This window comes from Heloderma suspectum, chromosome 5 (genome assembly GCF_057233095.1).
Source record: "Heloderma suspectum isolate Gila_16-S chromosome 5, 16-S_ref, whole genome shotgun sequence".
Taxonomy (NCBI): Eukaryota; Metazoa; Chordata; class Lepidosauria; order Squamata; family Helodermatidae; genus Heloderma; species Heloderma suspectum.
Genome location: NC_139462.1, coordinates 197,642,522 through 197,663,120, shown reverse-complemented (window position 1 = coordinate 197,663,120; position 20,599 = coordinate 197,642,522). Strand labels below are relative to the sequence as shown.

Genomic DNA, 20,599 nt, shown 5'->3' with positions numbered 1-20,599 from the left:
GAAAGAGCAGAGGGAATTTCCAAGTAGCGCCAGAAAGAGTGAAGCGGCTGGGCCAAACCCGAAAGGACACTCAGCTGTGGATGTGTCTGGTGGTGAAAAGAAAATCCGATGCTGTAAAGAACAATATTGTTTAGGAACCTGGAATGTCAGATCAATGAATCAAGGTAAGCTGGAGGTGGTCAAACATGAGATGGCAAGATTGAACATCGACATCTTGGGAATCAGCGAACTAAAATGGACAGGCATGGGCGAATTTAATTCAGGTGACCATCATATCTACTACTGTGGGCAAGTATCCCTTAGAAGAAATGGAGTAGCACTCATAGTCAACAAAAGGGTGGGAAAAGCAGTACTGGGGTACAATCTTAAAAATGATAGAATGATCTCAGTACGAATCCAAGGCAAACCATTCAATATCACAGTAATTCAAGTCTATGCCCCAACCACTGATGCTGAAGAAGCTGAGGTTGATCGGTTCTATGAAGACCTACAACACCTAGAACTAACACCAAACAAAGATGTCCTCTTCATCATAGGCGATTGGAATGCTAAAGTAGGAAGTCAAGAAATCACTGGGATAACAGGAGGCATAGCCTTGGTGTACAAAATGAAGCAGGACAAAAGCTAATAGAGTTTTGCCAAGAGAACACGCTGATCATAGCAAACACTCTTTTCCAACAGCACAAGAGGCGACTCTACACATGGACATCACCAGATGGTCAATTTCGAAATCAGATTGATTATGTCCTTTGCAGCCAAAGATGGAGAAGCTCTATACAGTCAGTCAAAACAAGACCTGGAGCTGACTGTGGCTCAGATCATGAGCTGCTTCTTGCAAACATTTGGCTTAAATTGAAGAACGTAGGGAAAACCACTAAACCATTCAGGTATGACCTCAATCATATCCCTTATGAATATACAGTGGAGGTGAGGAATAGATTTCAGGGATTAGACCTGATAGACAGAGTGCCTGAGGAACTATGGACAGAGGTCCGTCACATTGTTCAGGAGGCAGCAACTCAATCCATCCCCAAGAAAAAGAAATGCAAGAAAGCCAAGTGGCTGTCTGATGAGGCTTTACAAGTAGCTGAGGAAAGAAGAGAAGCAAAAAGCAAGGGAGAAAGGGGAAGATATATCCAACTGAATGCAGAGTTCCAGAGAATAGCAAGGAGAGACAAGAAGGCCTTCTTAAATGAACAATGCAAAGAAATCGAGGAAAACAACAGAATGGGAAAGACTAGAGATCTCTTCAAGAAAATTGGAGATCTCAAGGGAACGTTTTGTGCCAAGACGGGCATGATAAAGGACAAAGAAGGCAGGGACCTAACAGAAGCAGATGAGATTAAGAAGAGGTGGAAAGAATACACAGAAGAACTATACAGGAAAGTTCTGAATGTCCCTGATAGCCATGACAGTGCAGTCACTGAACTTGAGCCGGACATCCTCGAGAGTGAAGTCAAGTGGGCCTTAGGAAGCATTAGTAACAACAAAGTTGGCGGAGATGACAGTCTTCCAGCTGAGCTATTTAAAATCCTAAAAGATGATGCTGTTAAAGTGCTGCATTCAATATGCCAACACATTTGGAACACTCAGCAGTGGCCACAAGACTGGAAAAGGTCAGTTTACATTCCAATTCCAAAGAAGGGCAACGCCAAAGAGTGTTCAAACTATCATACAATTGCGCTCATTTCACATGCCAGCAAGGTTATGCTCAAAATCCTACAAGCTAGGCTTCTGCAGTATGCGAACCGAGAACTACCGGAAGTACAATCTGGGTTTCGAAGAGACAGAGGAACTAGAGATCAGATCGCCAACTTTCGCTGGATCATGGAGAAAGCAAGAGAATTCCAGAGAAACATCTATTTCTGCTTCATTGACTACGCTAAAGCCTTTGATTGTGTGGATCACAACAAACTGTGACAAATTCTGAAAGAGATGGGAGTACCAGACCACCTTACCTGTCTCCTGAGAAACCTGTACGAGGGTCAAGAAGCAACAGTAAGAACCGGACATGGAACAACCGATTGGTTCAAAATTGGGAAAGGAGTACGACAAGGCTGCATATTGTCGCCCTGCTTATTTAACTTATATGCAGAGTACTTCATGAGAAACGCTGGGTTGGATGAATCACAGGTCGGAATTAAGATTGCTGGGAGAATTATCAACAACCTCAGATACGCAGACGATACCACCCTAATGGCAGAAAGCGAAGAGGATCTAAAGAGCCTCTTGTTGAGGGTGAAAGAGGAGAGTGCAAAAGCTGGTTTGAAACTCAACATTAAAAAAACGAAGATCATGGCATCTTGCCCCATCACTTCCTGGCATATGGAAGGGGAAGAAATGGAAGCAGTGACAGAGTTTATTTTCTTGGGCTCCAAGATCACCACAGACGGTGACTGTAGCCATGAAATTAAAAGACGCTTGCTCCTTGGGAGGAAAGCTATGGCAAACCTAGACAGCATAGTAAGAAGCAGAGACATCACCTTGCCGACAAAGGTCCGTCTAATCAAAGCTATGGTTTTCCCAGTAGTAATGTATGGCTGTGAGAGCTGGACAATAAGGAAGGCTGAGCGCCGAAGAATTGATGCTTTCGAACTGTGGTGCTGGAGAAGACTCTTATAAGAGGACTGCAAGGAGGTCAAATCAGTCCATCCTAAAGGAAATCAACCCTGAGTGCTCATTGGAAGGACAGATACTGAAACTGAAGCTCAAATATTTTGGCCACCTAATGAGAAGAGAAAACTCTCTGGAAAAGGCCCTGATGCTGGGAAAGACTGAAGGCAAAAGGAGAAGGGGATGGCAGAGGATGAGATGGCTAGATAGCATCACTGATGCAATGAATATGGACTTGAGCACGCTGCGGGAGAGAGCGCAGGACAGGAAGGCCTGGTGTGCTATGGTCCATGGGGTCACGAAGAGTTGGACGCGACTGAACGACTGAACAACAGCAACAAATGGAGCTTTGGCAGATAAAATACATTTTGGGGATGTTTCACCTTATTAATAAGTGTTGCTGCCCCAAATGAATGAATTTATTGTTCTTTACAAGTTGTAAAAATCAAAGCTGAACTTTTTATTGAGTTGCAGGAATGGACAGGGGAGAGGACTGCTCAAACATCATATAAGACAAGATTGTAGAAGCAGACTGCTCTGCTTGTGACCATGGCAAGAGCCTCAGTAATGGACGACAGGACAAGGAGATGGGGTGGAGACTTTTCTCCCCCTCCACACCTGTCCATAACTCAGTGAGGTTGTTGCTTTGGGCAGAGCAAGGAAATGTGCCAGGCCTGTTTTTCCTATACCTAGAACTACTTCCCATTTTTCCTAGAGCAACTACCACCTTCAGAACTTCTCTTCTTTTTCTATTCCATGCTCAGTTTAGGATTGGGGGAAGGATACTGCTTTTATCCCTTGACCAGAAGAAGAGTTGCCATGTTAACAATTACATAGTATGTCTCTGTAATAATGATTAAAATCTTAATGCCTTGACATTTTGCTGAAAATTGGCAGTGGAGGTAGGCAAACAGAGTGGGCAAGGAGAAGGGGTCAGAAGAGCAATAGGTAGAGGGAGCCACTAACCACTTGGCACACAGTTCTTTTGGTCGAAAATCCCAGGAAGCTCTCCAATTTTAAGTGTCGGTAACATGCTTCTGACTTTAGACATAAAAATGGAGATGGCAGTAATTGCATTGTGGGATGTATAATCAGTCCCTTTCTTTGTATAATCCAGGAAGCCCCTTTATGTGCAACTTCTGGATTGCATGCACTAATTGTAATCTGCATGACAAGTCATGGTTTAGAGATGCTTATCTGCTCAGTACACCACTCTCTACATCAGGGGTAGGTAACATGCAACCCCCTGGCCATTTTTGCGCTCACCCTGCCCCCCCCCCACACACACACACTGCCTCCCCACCACTGTGTTACTGAAATTTGGAAGTGATGCGGAATAGCTCCCTTATAAAGCAGAAAAATGGCAGTTTGCCACTGAAAATTGGTGCCTTGACAGCAACAAAGATGGGCTATTTTAAAGCAAATTAGCCCATCCCCCTGCTGCACTGCCAAATTTCAGCTGCAAACCACCGCTTTTTGCTTTTTAATGTGATTTTTACCTGCCACCGCACTGCCAAATTTCAGCTGCAGTTTTGGTGGCGGAGGCAGGGGCAGGGGTGGAAGTTGCCAACCCTGGAAATTGCCCATGTTGGATCTACATGCAATGGGTTCTGGAGGCAGAACAACAGTCATAATTGTGATTTGTCAGTTGACATCACACCAAACCATACTCTCCAAACTCACTTCACAATATGATTTATGATCCTGTTTTGCTGGTAGATCGCAAACCATTCAGACATTATAACAAACCAGCCTTATTATTTAAGCACTTGCCTAGTTGTTGTTGTTGTTGTTGTTCAGTCGTTCAGTCGTGTCCGACTCTTCGTGACCCCATGGACCATAGCACACCAGGCCTTCCTGTCCTGCGCTCTCTCCCGGAGTGTGCTCAAGTTCATATTCATTGCATCGGTGATGCTATCTAACCATCTCATCCTCTGTCGTCCCCTTCTCCTTTTGCCTTCAGTCTTTCCCAGCATCAGGGTCTTTTCCAGAGAGTTTTCTCTTCGCATTAGATGGCCAAAATATTTGAGCTTCAGCTTCAGTATCTGTCCTTCCAATGAGCACTCAGGGTTGATTTCCTCTGGGATTGACTGATTTGACCTCCTTGCAGTCCAGGGGACTCGTAAGAGTCTTCTCCAGCACCACAGTTCGAAAGCATCAATTCTTCGGTGCTCAGCCTTCCTTATCATCCAGCTCTCACAGCCATACATTACTACTGGGAAAACCATAGCTTTGATTAGACGGACCTTTGTCGGCAAGGTGATGTCTCTGCTTCTTACTATGCTGTCTAGGTTTGCCATAGCTTTCCTCCCAAGGAGCAAGCGTCTTTTAATTTCATGGCTACAGTCACCGTCTGCGGTGATCTTGGAGCCCAAGAAAGTAAACTCTGTCACTGCTTCCATTTCTTCCCCTTCTATATGCCAGGACGTGATGGGGCCAGATGACATGATCTTCGTTTTTGTAATGTTGAGTTTCAAACCAGCTTTTGCACTCTCTTCTTTCACCCTCAACAAGAGGCTCTTTAGATCCCCTTTGCTTTCTGCCATTAGGGTGGTATCATCTGCATATCGGAAGTTGTTGATAATTCTCCCGGCAATCTTAATTCCGACCTGTGATTCATCCAGCCCAGCGTTTCTCATGATGTACTCTGCATATAAGTTAAATAAGCAGGGTGACAATATGCAGCCTTGTCGTACTCCTTTCCCAATTTGGAACCACTCGGTTGTTCCGTGTCCTGTTCTTACTGTTGCTTCTTGACCCTCGTACAGGTTTCTCAGGAGACAGGTAAGGTGGTCTGGTACTCCCATCACTTTAAGAATTTGCCACAGTTTGTTGTGATCCACACAATTAAAGGCTTTAGCGTAGTCAATGAAGCAGAAATAGATGTTTTTCTGGAATTCTCTTGCTTTCTCCATGATCCAGCGAACATTGGCGATTTGATCTCTAGTTCCTCTGCCTCTTCGAAACCCAGCTTGTACTTCCGGTAGTTCTCGGTTTGCATACTGCTGAAGCCTAGCTTGTAGGATTTTGAGCATAACCTTGCTGGCATGTGAAATGAGCGCAATTGTGCAGTAGTTTGAACACTCCTTGGCATTGCCCTTCTTTGGAATTGGAATGTAAACTGACCTTTTCCAGTCTTGCGGCCATTGTTAAGTGTTCCAAATTTGTTGGCATATTGAATGCAGCACTTTAACAGCATCACCTTTTAGGATTTTAAATAGCTCAGCTGGAAGACTGTCATCTCCGCTAGCTTTGTTGTTACTAATGCTTCCTAAGGCCCACTTGACTTCACTCTCGAGGATGTCCGGCTCAAGTTCAGTGACCGCACTATCATGGCTATCAGGGACATTCAGATCTTTCCTGTATAGTTCTTCTGTATATTCTTTCCACCTCTTCTTAATCTCATCTGCTTCTGTTAGGTCTCTGCCTTCTTTGTCCTTTATCATGCCCGTCTTGGCACAAAACGTTCCCTTGAGATCTCCAATTTTCTTGAAGAGATCTCTAGTCTTTCCCATTCTGTTGTTTTCCTCGATTTCTTTGCATTGTTCATTTAAGAAGGCCTTCTTGTCTCTCCTTGCTATTCTCTGGAACTCTGCATTCAGTTGGATATATCTTCCCCTTTCTCCCTTGCTTTTCGCTTCCTTTCTTTTCTCAGCTACTTGTAAAGCCTCATCAGACAGCCACTTGGCTTTCTTGCATTTCTTTTTCTTGGGGATGGATTGAGTTGCTGCCTCCTGAACAATGTGATGGACCTCTGTCCATAGTTCCTCAGGCACTCTGTCTATCAGGTCTAATCCCTGAAATCTATTCCTCACCTCCACTGTATATTTATAAGGGATATGATTGAGGTCATACTGGAATGGTTTAGTGGTTTTCCCTTCGTTTTTCAATTTAAGCTGAAATTTTGCAAGAAGCAGCTCATGATCTGAGCCACAGTCAGCTCCAGGTCTTGTTTTGACTGACTGTATAGAGCTTCTCCATCTTTGGCTGCAAAGGACATAATCAATCTGATTTCGAAATTGACCATCTGGTGACGTCCATGTGTAGAGTCGCCTCTTGTGCTGTTGGAAAAGAGTGTTTGCTATGATCAGCATGTTCTCTTGGCAAAACTCTATTAGCTTTTGTCCTGCTTCATTTTGTACACCCAGGCCATGCCTGCCTGTTATCCCGGTGATTTCTTGACTTCCTACTTTAGCATTCCAATCCCCTATGATGAAGACATCTTTTTTTGGTGTTAGTTCTAGAAGGTGTTGTAGGTCTTCATAGAACCGATCAACCTCAGCTTCTTCGGCCTCAGTGGTTGGGGCATAGACTTGAATTACTGTGATATTGAATGGTTTGCCTTGGATTCGTACTGAGATCATTCTATCGTTTTTAAGATTGTACCCCAGTACTGCTTTTCCCACCCTTTTGTTGACTATGAGTGCTACTCCATTTCTTCTAAGGGATTCTTGCCCACAGTAGTAGATATGATGGTCACCTGAATTAAATTCGCCCATGCCTGTCCATTTTAGTTTGCTGATTCCCAAGATGTCAATGTTCAATCTTGCCATCTCATGTTTGACCACCTCTAGCTTACCTTGATTCATTGATCTGACATTCCAGGTTCCTAAACAATATTGTTCTTTACAGCATCAGATTTTCTTTTCACCACCAGACACATCCACAGCTGAGTGTCCTTTCGGCTTTGGCCCAGCCGCTTCACTCTTTCTGGCGCTACTTGGAAATACCCTCTGATCTTCCCCAGTAGTATATTGGACACCTTCCGACCTGAGGGGCTCATCTTCCGGCATCATCTCTTTTAGCCTTGTGATACGTTCCATGGGGTTTTCTTGGCAAGAATACTGGAGTGGGTTGCCATTTCCTTCTCCAGTGGACCACATTTTGTCAGAACTCTCTGCCATGACCTGTCCGTCTTGGGTGGCCCTGCACGGCATAGCTTATGGCTTCACTGAGTTACGCAAGCCCCTTTGCCACAACAAGGCAGTGATCCATGAAGGGGACTTGCCTAGTAGCCATGGGCTATGAGGAATTACACGTAGGCAACTGCATGTAATTCTATACAGGTGAGTGACAGAGTGCTCTCTAGAAACCAAGTGGGCTGCCTTCCTCTGCCAGCTCCCTGCAGTCTAGTAACTTTGGTGGGATTGTTTATAAGGATACATTTAAGTCATATTAAGCTTCTGTAGCTATGTTTGGTGTGACATCTGAGCTGAAACAGTGTGATCTCTTATATCTCCTCTACCCCGTGCATTGGGACCTGATAATTTTTCATTGTATTAAAACATCAAATGTGTAGCTCACATTTCCTAGAACATGGGTGTTAAACCTTTTTCCATCCAAAGGGCCTAATTCAATTTCAGGGGCCGCAGTCAGGTGATGGGTGAGGCTGAAAGCAAAAGGGGTAGGCCCAGGGCAAATAGAGCAAGACCAAAAATACCAGCATATTCTAGCTTAAAGCTCTCACTGTCAGTAACTAAGGCTTAGGGGAGGCGTTTCAACCTTTTGAAATGAGGAAAAAGCATGCAAACGCTGGGAAACTATCACATGATTGATAGACGAGGGAAAGGGGAAGGTGCCATAGGGGGCATGGCCATCTGTGGGCTGGATTGGGAACCCAGGCCTGGGATTCAACACCCCTGTTCTAGAAGCTTCATCTAGGAAGCTGCCATAGTTCATTTGTAAAAACACTTGCTTTGTTTTTACGATGGTGTCTTTAATCTTGTGGAATTTTTTCTTTAAGGATTTGGCTCTTGTTGCACCTGAGGCTCCCTCAGAACAAGCCAGACGAGTCTTTCAAACATATGATCCTGAAGGTAAGACTTGTAGAGCAATCCTGTGGATGTTTACTTGGAACTAAGTCCCACTGAGTTAACTCTTAAACATAGGGGATAAAGTGCAAAATTAGGGCAGTCAGAAGCCTGAAAATGAGCAGGTGTAAAATAAAGCAACTCCTGCTCTTAGGGACCAGCATGATATTCTGCACTCTGGTGTGACAGTAAAAACAGGGTACTTTCTACCTAGTTAATAATTGAAATAAAAGCATGCTAATTAAAGCATGCAAATACATTGCCATTATCTGTTTTACCTCTCACAGAGAATATAAATTGCCTCGATTTTACTGTCCAATAGATAATATCCATGTTTTCTTGGATTATGATACTGGGGGCTATTGTAGCTCAGTTCTTTAAATGAGACATCTAACTGTTCAGCAACTTCTCTTCCAGGGCTCAGATTCTCTTGTTCTAAAAGTGTTTATGTGGCTACTCACTTATGCTTTATTAGAAACGCAGTCTCCATTATTTCAAAGGCATTGGGGCACGGATGCTCATGCAGTAAGGCTGTGTTGCCGTAGTAATCCCATATAGTAAGATCACAAGCTGCAGTGCTCTGAAAGTCATTGGAAAAATAGAGATATCCCAGAAGTGACAGTTCTGCTACATGAGGGCACCTTGAAAAAGGTGCTTTTTCACATCCATAAGAGAAAAACACTCTCTGCTTCCCAGTCTAGAAGTGCCAGTGTTAATCAGCCCATGCAAACATGTTAATGCTTGCCATCTGTTAGTTCATTCTAATTAAGGTAAATCATTTTTTTTCCAGATAATGGCTTTATACCAGATACTCTTTTAGAAGATGTAATGAAGGCTTTGGACCTTGTATCAGATCCCGAATAGTAAGCACAAATTGGCTGCTGCTGTTCTAGAGTAGAACTTTGATAACATTTTCCAGGATAAGATAAGACTCCACCTTACAGAGAGCAATTTTGCTCTAGTGTATACAACTAGTTTAATTGTTGCCAACTGTAAGGGATAGGAACAAAATGCTTGCACACAAATTCCAGACTTTGGATTCATTCTATCAAATGTGTGTTTTGGAGAAGTGCTAGATACTTCTTTCTTGCCATGGGATGTACCAGCTTTCCATTTCTTGTTGTGGCAGATCTAGTCTAGATGATGATCTGTATGTTATAAAATTAGTTTGGTTTAGACATACATACTGCTTGCTTGTAGTAACGTACCGAATGTAATAGTAATACTCAAACTATATAACATATGTTATATCGTTAAATTACATTAATCTAGGGTTGTCTGCCAAAATATGCTATTTGTTCCAGCAAAATTTACATACAATTTTAAATATCAAGAGAATACCATTTGCATATCTAAGTTTTAAAAAAAGTGAATCCTTCAAGCAGCTTGAATGTCAAATGTACTATATTAGGTAAATTCAGCATATCTTTTCATTCCAATCTGTCAAATAAAACAAGGGTTGGTCTTTGCAGGACAGTTTGAAAGATGATGGGTGCATTAATGCTGAGGACTGTGCAGGATCTATTAAGTCTTCTGTAGTGTAATACCAGGAATTAGACAGTGTACTTTTTTCTGAAAGCTTTACCTAATAAGGCGTAGTGTCTCAATTATTGCTGTTAGTTTGATATTAAATAAGATTACTTTGGTTTAAAAATAACTCTGTTTTGGCAACAAAATGCCATTCCTTTGCATATGCCATTGAGATTCTAAGTACAACAGCTTGATTGTTTTTGGCAGTTAAAAGTGTTGCAGAACCATAGCACTTAGTCATGCAAGAGTACGAATGCACCATATTTTGTGTTTTTCATCTTCGTATCTTAGTGTAAATCTCATGAAGACGAAATTAGATCCAGAAGGACTGGGAATCATATTACTAGGCCCCTTTCTTCAAGAATTTTTCCCTGAACAGGTAATGTGGCCTTATATTTGTGTTCCTATGATAGGACAGTGAGGCATTAAATTTTAAATATTTAATGTACACAATGTTTCAAACTGTCCAATTCCTCTGTCTCCTCATTCTCCCCTTCCCCATTTTGTATACTGCGTAGTATTAGAAAAATATTTTGTAAGCTCAGAACAGCACAAAACGTTTGTGTGGTTAAACTGGTTTTCGGTCATCATCATAACCTGGAGATACCACTGTAATGTGTACCATTTTCATACAAACTTCTGAAAAAAACACTGGGGGTGAAGGGGAAGTGAATCACTCCCCAACCCATTTTTTAAATTAAATTTTTACAAATTTCAGGATTGCCCTTCCACATGAACCATTGCACCTATCCTGAAAAGTCACAGGTTTCTTAAGGACACCTCTGTACTGTCATTTTCAGATCAGTGTTCCACAAGAAACATAGGGGATCCTCTTTGCATCCTCTTTGGGATAGCCTCAAAATGTTAAGGCCGCTTTTGCAAAAACCCGCTGCACCTATTCATCTATTCAAGTAGGTGCACCTATGCACCTACTTGGCAGGCTCGATTCCCTCAGAAGGGGCAACTATCCCTGCAAATTTCATCCAAGTCTGCCAAGAAATAAAAACATTATCAGCAGTTCCCCTTAAAGAAAAAAATTAAATATGAAGGCATATAGCACCAAAATCCCTGCATTTTTTTTCTTGCATTTGGCAGACATAATCCCCTCCTTAAGGGGCTACTGCACCTGTTAATATCATCCATTTCTGACCAAGAGACAAAAGGTTATGCAGTTCTATGATTTCTCATGATAGTTAATGGGAGGCACGAAGCCTCAGATTTCCAAATCTTGGATTAGGTTCTGTACTTGAGTTCAAGTGGACAGCCTCTGAATTGGGCTGGGTAGAATTGGGCTGTTTTCCAAATCAGGGTCTGAGTCAAACCTGGGGGCTGTCAATGCACGCCCCTAATGTTTACTGAGAAATTCCACTATATTCAGTGGAGTTTGCTTTCTGTTGCCAAGGATTTCCATCTTCATTTACATTTTATTTTTTCTGTCTTGAAAGTGCTCTTCCTGTGTGTTACACAGCAAAGTGTAAATGCAGAGTAAGGAAAGAAACATGCTCTGAGATATTAACCTGTGACTTGAAACTGACAGTTGTGTTATGTGTTCTTAGGACTCAAAGGTACAAGAATCATTCACTGTATACCACTACAATGGGTTGAAACAATCCAATTATAATGAAAAGGTATGATAACTTCAGATGCACCTAATTAGGAATGGCATTTCCTTAGAAGGGTGGTTGCATGTTATACCAGATATTCCATGTAAGGAAATTGGATTCAGCCAGCCTGTTCCCAAGTAGACAGCCCTCCATGTGATGAAAGAAAGTGCTGTGATTCTGCTAGCCATCACATGTTCTGATACAAAAAAGCAAGAGGAAATACAAATCATTATTTAACTTATCAGAAAAAAGTATTTCTATTTTGTTACCAGTTTTGTCCAGCCAAGATGAAGCAAAGTTATTAGAATGATGAAGTCTTCAGTCATACTATAAAATGGCAACAAAATGGTATTTGGGGGAGGTGGGGGAAGAATCTTTTAAAATTGCAACAAAATCTAGGCAATTATATTTGTTTAGCACTACGCAATATTTCAGCTTTACCTAAAAACATAAGGAAAATTATTCTAGAACTAGTTTTTGTATTGTGGGCTAATTTGCATCCATTGTTGTAGGGCTTTCTCTACCAAAAATATTTCAGTCATTATTAGGTTTAAACGCTGCTTACAGTTCTGTGTGCACAAATTTCTATCTATGTTGACTTCTTAAAATCTCTGCAGTATAACTTAGAAAAGTCCAGTCTAGTTGCCTGAAGAGATGGCTCGCATCACACCCTGTATTAGGTAAAGTAGGTGTTCCATATGCAGATGCACTGAGTGTGAAAACAGGCCCATGGAAAGAACAGGAGTGGGTTCCTGCAGACAGAGGGAGTTTTCTAAGGTATGCTGTAAAACGCTAGATTTTTTTAAAGGACCGCTCCCCAGAGCTGTTTTTGAAATCAATGGGGGTTGAGGGGTGTGCATGGATACTCTCTGAACAATGGCAATAGAGAACAATTCACAGGCACAAGCTCAGCTGATCGGGGCAAAGAAGCTGCTGTTTGCTTTCCTTCATACTGTGGCAGGGGGAAGGGGGTTGTTGAGTCAGGCATGCCTCCTTGGAGCTCAGTGCCTCCTTTCCCTCCTGTAAGAAAAATTGTCATCACAGTCAGATAGGATCATATTCCAAGAGCTTCAGTTGTTTATATCAATATAGTAGGCTGTGTTAGCCAAAAGGCTTTAGGAGTGTACATAAGTGAGTTGTGCAGTGCTAAAACCTGGCAGAAAATCACATCCTTTCAAACTCTTTCCCCTAGTCAGACATGTGGTATCTGGTTATAGTTGCTCAGTATTAAATGAAAGACATCATTGTGTTTTTCTTAATACTTTACATACTAGGGTACTGTGTTCTGGTGATGAAAATAAGTTTTTGTATAATGCATCCTTCTGCATTTCTGAGTTGTTGTTGTTGTTCAGTCATTCAGTCGTGTCCGACTCTTCGTGACCCCATGGACCATAACACACCAGGCCTTCCTGTCCTGCGCTCTCTCCCGGAGTGTGCTCAAGTCCATATTCATTGCATTGGTGATGCTGTCTAGCCATCTCATCCTCTGCCGTCCCCTTCTCCTTTTCCCTTCAACCTTTCGCAGCATCAGGGTCTTTTCCAGGGAGTTTTCTCTTCGCATTAGGTGGCCAAAATATTTGAGCTTCAGCTTCAGTAACTGTCCTTCCAATGAGCAGTCAGGGTTGATTTTCTTTAGGATGGACTGATTTGACCTCCTTGCAGTCCAGGGGACTCGTAAGAGTCTTCTCCAGCACCACAGTTCGAAAGCATCGATTCTTTGGCACTCAGCCTTCCTTATCGTCCAGCTCTCACAGCCATACGTTGCTACTGGGAAAACCATAGCTTTGATTATGCAGACCTTTGTTGGCAAGCTGATGTCTCTGCTTCTTACTATGCTGTCTAGGTTTGCCATAGCTTTCCTCCCAAGGAGCAAGCGTCTTTTAATTTCATGGCTACAGTCACCGTCTGCAGTGATCTTGGAGCCCAAGAAAATAAAATCTGTCACTGCTTCCATTTCTTCCCCTTCTATATGCCAGGAAGTGATGGGGCCAGATGCCATGATCTTTGTTTTTGTAATGTTGAGTTTCAAACCAGCTTTTGCACTCTCCACTTCCACCCTCAACAAGAGGCTCTTGAGATCCTCTTCGCTTTCTGCCATTAGGGTGGTATCGTCTCCGTATCTGAGGTTGTTGATAATTCTCCTGGTAATCTTAATTCCAACCTGTGATTCATCCAACCCTGCGTTTCTCATGAAGTACTCTTCATATAAATTAAGTAAGCAGGGCGACAATATGCAGCCTTGTCGTACTCCTTTCCCAATTTTGAACCAATCGGTTGTTCCATGTCTTGTTCTTACTGTTGGTTCTTGACCCTCGTACAGGTTTCTCAGGAGACAGGTAAAGTGGTCTGGTACTCCCATGTCTTTAAGAATTTGCCAGGGTTTGTTGTGATCCACGCAATCAAAGGCTTAAGCGTGCATTTCTGAGTACCATGAGATTAAATAATACAGGTTTATTCTTCCTGTATGAAAACAGCAATGTAACACCCTTTCCATACCTTATGGAATATACTTAGTGCTAATTAAAATCAAGCAGACAAACTGAGAGCAAAGCTAGTTCTAGAGTACTTTTACGTTATTTCTTCATAGATGTTTCTGGTTAATGAACAGAGATCATGTGTAGTAAGGCATAAGAATGAGAATTCCAAGAATCTTTCATTCCATATTGCTAATGTAGAATGTTTAAACTGATTTAAGCTTTTGCTCTCTTGAAGTTACTACTTTTTGATGTAAAATGTTTCTGATGTCAAATAACAGGGCATTTCTTTGCACCAGTAGACTAAACTAGATAATTCCATTTTGGCAGGTCATGTACGTTGAAGGTACAGCAGTGATTATGGGCTTTGAAGACCCCATGCTACAGACTGATGATACGCCAATCAAGCGCTGTTTGCAGACGAAATGGCCATACATAGAACTACTGTGGACCACAGATAGATCCCCTTCATTAAATTGATGTTGAGAGGAGACTTTGTACCAGCAGTATCCAATGTTTTGAATGAAGGTGGGTGGGGTAGGCAGCTGCCTATATTTAAAAAACAAGCAAACTATACTTTGTGTGGCTATACACTGGTGTCACTGAGAATCTGTAAATAAACACTTTTTCAGTGTTAATTAGAATATTTAATTTTTTAAACAATTTGATTGATTTGCATTATATCAACTAGTTCCTCTTCGGCCATTGTAGTACAATTAAAATGTGAGTTTTCACCCAGAAGCCTCCTTGTTCAGCCTAAAAGAACCTGAAAATGGTCTAGTAGTGCAGTATCTGCATATTAGATTAAATTTGTCTTAAATATCATAGTATTCACTTGTTTACACACTTGTTTGGCCATATGTTTTACTGCCTTAGAGCCCAACCCATGTTGGAGTTGCTGTATAAAAGTCCCACCAAAATGAAAGAGGGCTGTGCAACAACATGGTTGTGCTCTCTCATACAACTCTCATTTATTTTACTGGAGTTTGTGCAGGGAAACTGCCTGGTGCGTTGTGACCCACGCTACAGTATCATAGCTTAGGGACCAGATTGGCATTTGCACTGAATATGTTTGGATGGGATAAATTTTGGCTATTTTCCTCTAGAAATCTGACCTTGATCTACATGGCGTTGTGCACATGGAGCAAAAATGAAGAATTTTTAAATATGGCTAACTATAAATAATAAATACTATTTATTGGTGGTTATATTGTTCCCAAGGTTTACCAGATAGGCACACTGAAAGTCAAAGCAGGAATTTAAAAAAATAGAATATTAATATTCAAAGTTGTATAAAGGAAATGTAGAGAGAAAAACTAACAGCAAAGAGAATTTGTGCTATGATTTTTGAAGCTGTTAATATTATTGCCAAATACCTCCTCTCAATATGTCCCAACAAAAACATATGCCAGCACTATTGTCTGTGTTACATGCATGAAAGCATCTGTTGCTCAAGTAGCATAGTCCATTATTTATTATGTAGCAAGGCCTAAATAAAAAAAACTACTCAAATAGTGATCTAGTGATTTCCCTCCTTGCCTATCTGACTTGCTCATTTCTCTATAATTAAAAAAGTGTCATAAAGGAACAGTTTTAATGAAACATTAGACCTCTTTCATGGAAAATATTAACTTTAAAGCTAAGTAAACATAATTGTTGGAGGCATCCTAGTAACATACGTTCAGAGCTGCCCCGATTTTTCAGAATGTTAAGAAGTGGTGCTGAGCCACCTTTAGAATAATGGATCATTGTCCTGTGATTTTCTCCCCCACCCAAAGTTTCTATGTGTCCTGGTTTCTCCACTTCAATGGAAGAGACAGTGCCATATGCATGGAGCTTCTGTGTTCACAAGAATTTACTGGATCTAGATACCACGGATCTTTCATAGAATGATGTTTATTCTAAAGATGTATTCTAAGGAATGAGGGTTCTTGGGGTTTTTCTCCATTTGATAAATGGGCTACTTTACCAAGTTTGTAATAGCCAAGGTGTTCAGACATCCCATAACTGTGATTGGCCCTGATTCTCTTGCCTTACTACTTTCTTATTCCTTACTCGGAACATCAGAGGAAACAGAAATGTGCATCTTAATTGCAAAATGTGCTGTTGATCTATACAGCTATTTTAAGAAGAGAGATTTCAGCAGTGCTACCAAAATGAAGTTCTACTTGATCAGAGACAGTACGCTCGGAAGTTAATATGTTGTACCCTTGATGGATACTACTCTGGTAAGAGCCTTCCCAGCACAAGTGGACTTTCAGAGAATATTCTTTCAACAAAGGAGTTGTGGCATTTTAAAATCAATGAACACTCTTGCACTCAGATCACACACAAAATCACTTTTTGAAGCATGCATTATGTCAATTTGCTTGCAGGGGGGTTTTTCTTGAAAGAGCTGTTGAGGGCGGGGTATAGAAAAGTGCTTGAACTGCAACAGAGGAAAAGCATTTGTATTTTTGAAAATTACATGTATGCACAAATGTACTATTATGCAGGAGTCATATGTCTAAGAAGTTTAGCATGTGCTTTACTAGCTGTAAACTGGCTATTGAAAAAACTTGGAGTTCCAGTTAAAGTTGTTAGGGTTTGCAATCCTCACCTCAGTCTCATGATCATGTAGCTGGCACTGTAATCTTTGGCTCCATTTTATAATAATACAAGGAGCTTTCATTTTTCAGAAACTTGATTTTGTATACGTATCTCCTTCCTAGAGATTTGAGTAAATTTTAATGGTTAAAAACGCACTCTCTCTGTCTGACCTGGTTCGCATGTAATGGCAAATGGAACAGGAGTGAGCAAGCATGCTGCCTCCCATGCTCTCCTTCTGCTTTTAATCAACAGGCTACGATCAGGTTGTGAGCGTGATGTGAACACAGAGTGCTGGGTTTTTTAGGGGCTTAAACAACCCAGCAGTTAACCCAGCAATAAACCATGGGTTAACTGCTGTGCTGTTTACCCCCTAAATAACCCAGCGCTCCAGGTTTGCATATCACACTCACAACCTACAAGCTGGGATTGTAAGTTCTTGATTAAAAGGAGAAGCAGGGAGCACATGGAAGTTCATTCCTGCTCATACATGGGAAATCATGGGTTAATTAACCCAGGATTTGCCATCACATGTGAAACTTGTGAGAATCAATGCACTCATGTAAGACACCTAATCGTTTTAAACCAGAAAATCTCCATATCAAGTTTCCTGTTCACCCAGTACTTGTTTAGTGTTCACAGTTACCCAGTATCAGGTCTTGCAGTCCTTCCCAGAAGATGCTGAAGCAAGGCCTTTGTATCACTAAAGGATGCTGTAATTATGGGGCAGCCCCTAAAACCTAGTTTGTATGTATTTTTTTACATCACTTATATGCCACCTAATACAAATAATAAGATGTTAACATGCAATCATCACAGAAAAATACAACAGAAAACAAGTTCCCCCTTAAATAATCAGCATAAAATTACAGTGGAAAGAAAACAGAAGAGAAATATGGAACATCACTAAAAAATATATAACATTTAACATTCAGTGGATTCAAAGTTCACAGCTCAAAAGCCCGGGAAAGCAAATGTGGCACCTAAAAGACCACAAATGAAGGCACCACATTGGTCTTGGGGAAAGGGGTTCATAACTGGGCTACCACCACTGACAGCCCAGTAGCCATCCGGTGGGGGTACCCAGTGAAGGGCATCTGAAGATGATACCAGGGTCTGGTTAGTACATGTGGGAGGAGGCAATACTTCAGCTAACCTGATCAAAACCTGTTTAGGGCTTTAAAGATCATGACCAGCACTTTGAATAAACTGGAAGCCAGTGCTTTCATACATGCTTAGTATATAAATAGGAGGGATAGTATCTGATTCGGTTGTAGCCATGACTATGCAGGGCTGGGTACTACAAGGGGGAGCACTTAAGAGGCCCATGAAATTTGGAACAAGGTCTATTACAGACAGACTAATGAAAGGAGAAAAGAGTGTTTAAAATAAGATGAAAGTAGATTCCATATTATGTGCAGGGTTTATATGTAAGATCTAAATTTGATTTGAAGACCACTGATAACAGTTCAAATTTAATCATGCTTCTGGAAAATATTTTGCATTCTATTTCATACGTGGTAACTTGTATCAAGTGTGATCATACATGCAGGATACCTAAATTTTATTTTTTTTAAGTTTGTTTTGTAAAAAAAATGACTTGGTAACAGCTGTCTAGTAATTCAGTTGGATCCAAAGTTGTGTAAGCGGAACGCCACTCATGCAGCAGGACGTTCTCATCCTCTTCTCCCAATTGTCCCCCAAACACCTCAAAAGCCGCTCTGTGGGGTTGGGAGGATCTTCCTGAACATTGTGGGATGTGTCCTGGGTTGCATGAGACGCATGGGGGAAATTGCCAGGAATTGGGTAGAAGAACCTGCACAAGTGGAACAGTTAATGGGGAGGGAGTTTGGTAGTGGAGAGGTGACATGGCCTGGGGGCAGTCTGAAATGAATAGATATTGGGCCCAAATTAATTTGAGTTGGCCCATTCCAAATTGGGTGGGAAGAACTTGCTCATCACTGCTTTGGCAACGTGTTTCATACATTTAAGGAAATTCCCCCAATGGAATTCTTGGTCAGTTTGACACCCCCCCTATTGACTTCAGCCTATGGCCTAAAAGTCAGGCCTGGTGGAAGAGGCTAAAGTTCAGAAGCAGAGCACATGTTTTGCATGTAGAAGGTTCCAGGTTCCATCCCATTTCCACTTAGAGGATTTTTTTGGTAGTGGTGCTGCTGCAAGAGGCGTTTGCCTCAAACCTTGAGAAACTGTTGCCAGTCAAAATAGACAACACTCCCCTAAACTGACTAGATAAAAAGGTAAAAGGTAAAGGTGTCCCCAACCAGTCGTGTCCGACTCTAGGGTGTGGTGCTCATCTCCATTTCTAAGCCAAAGAGCCAGCGCTGTCCAAAGACGCTTCCGTGGTCATGTGGCCGGCATGACTGAACACCGAGGTGCACGGAACGCTGTTACCTTTCCCGCCGAAGCGGTACCTATTTATCTACTTGCAATTTCTTGCTTTCAAACTGCTAGGTTGGCAGAAGCTGGGACTGAAGACGGGAGCTCACTCCATCACGCAACACTCGGGTCTCGAACTGCTGTCCTGCCGACCTTCCGGTCTGCAGTTCAGCGTCTTAACCACTAAGCCACCGCGGCCCCTAAACTGACTAGATACAATCTCTCTAAAAGCATCCCCATTACCAAAGGTTCTGATTACTTTTGTGTGTGGACCCTAATTTTCCTTCATCATCCTATATTTCCCACCTGAAGATGCCTGCAACTCAGCTGCTAGTCCTACTGTCTCTAACCCACTCATCCCTGTTTTAACACTGACATTGCACTCAATGGTACAAGTGGAGGAACGAAATCACGGGTCCAGTGCTGATATATGGAGCTGTAGTGTTAAATCCCAGTGAGGAATGTGTGTCTCGAATGTAGGTAATCAAGTATAGCTGGATGCTTTCCCCCAAGAAGTAACCCACAAAGAGCAAGTTGAGGGCACTTGAGGCATTCTTTAGACACCAAAGTGAAGAGGTCTTGGACTGCAGCAATGCTGTCTCGTTTGTCTTTTAAGATGGCCCTGGGTTCTTTCATTTTAACTTAGAAGAGGGTCAGAGACAGTGCTAAGGTTTGGATTTTGTTTGTGTGTTCTTCCGGGTGGGCAAAGGCCCTGTAAAATAAACGCAGACCCTCTAGAGGGGGGCGGGGGGAGGAGGGATTTGGGGGCTGGTCAGAGCTTCCTTTGGAGATCTCTTCCCCCACCCCCCTCCCTGCCACAAGAGGTTTCTGCAGAGAGAGAAGAGTTTTCATTAGGGTAATTCATCCATCAGCCAGAGAACCGAGGGCTGCTGGGAGGCTGCACCTCTCGCCTCCCAGGAAGAGCAACATGACAAGGGCGAAACCAACCTGGTCCTAAACATCAGCCAGAGAGGGAAGAGCTGCAGGGAGCTCGCTCCACCCCTCCCTGCTAGAATGAACACGCAGCTCCAACTGGCAGTTCTCTGGATCTGCAGACTGGCCTCATCCATCAGCCAGAGAACCGAGGGCCGCTGGGAGGCTGCGCCTCCAGCCTCCCAGGGAGAGCAACACGACAAGGGGGAAACCAGCCTAGCCCAATACATCAGTCAGCGATGTATTTGCTTTCTTCCCCCTCATCCCTCCCAATCCCTTTTCCTTTTGTGTTGTTTCTTTTAGATTGTAAGCCTGAGGGCAGGGACTGTCTTAATATTAGCCTCTGTAAGCCACTTTGGGAGCCTTTTTTGGATGAAAAGTCGAGTAAAAATGCTCTAAATAAATAAATAGGGGAAAATAACATTGTTTCTTTCCCTGCTTTATTTCAGTGTACCCACTAAGTAAAGGTTGGAGATTCAAGATCAGCTGCCTCTCCATATTTCACAATGACAGGCTTATTTTTCTTAAGAGAAGGGGAGGAGATGAGTAATGATTTCCTTCTGTTTATGGGATAGTGTTGCTACTGCAACATCATCATTATCATTTTTCCCAGTTTTTTCTCCTCTCCAAAACCAGAAACTTTGCAAGAATT

General features: G+C 42.2%; 1 protein-coding gene across 2 annotated transcripts in view; it reads left to right on the top strand.

The window, feature by feature from the left end:
• MINDY3 (MINDY lysine 48 deubiquitinase 3) overlaps window positions 1-16,773 on the top strand; it is a 61,475-nt gene extending 44,702 nt beyond the window's left edge. For both annotated transcript variants that reach the window (XM_084858986.1, XM_084858987.1), the window contains 5 exons: window positions 8,357-8,429; window positions 9,214-9,286; window positions 10,245-10,332; window positions 11,510-11,581; window positions 14,362-16,773. In XM_084858986.1, the coding sequence (XP_084715112.1) occupies window positions 8,357-8,429; window positions 9,214-9,286; window positions 10,245-10,332; window positions 11,510-11,581; window positions 14,362-14,511 (456 nt within the window). In that variant the 3' untranslated portion in view covers window positions 14,512-16,773. The remainder of the gene's footprint in view (window positions 1-8,356; window positions 8,430-9,213; window positions 9,287-10,244; window positions 10,333-11,509; window positions 11,582-14,361) is intronic.
• Window positions 16,774-20,599: the final 3,826 nt, after the last annotated feature.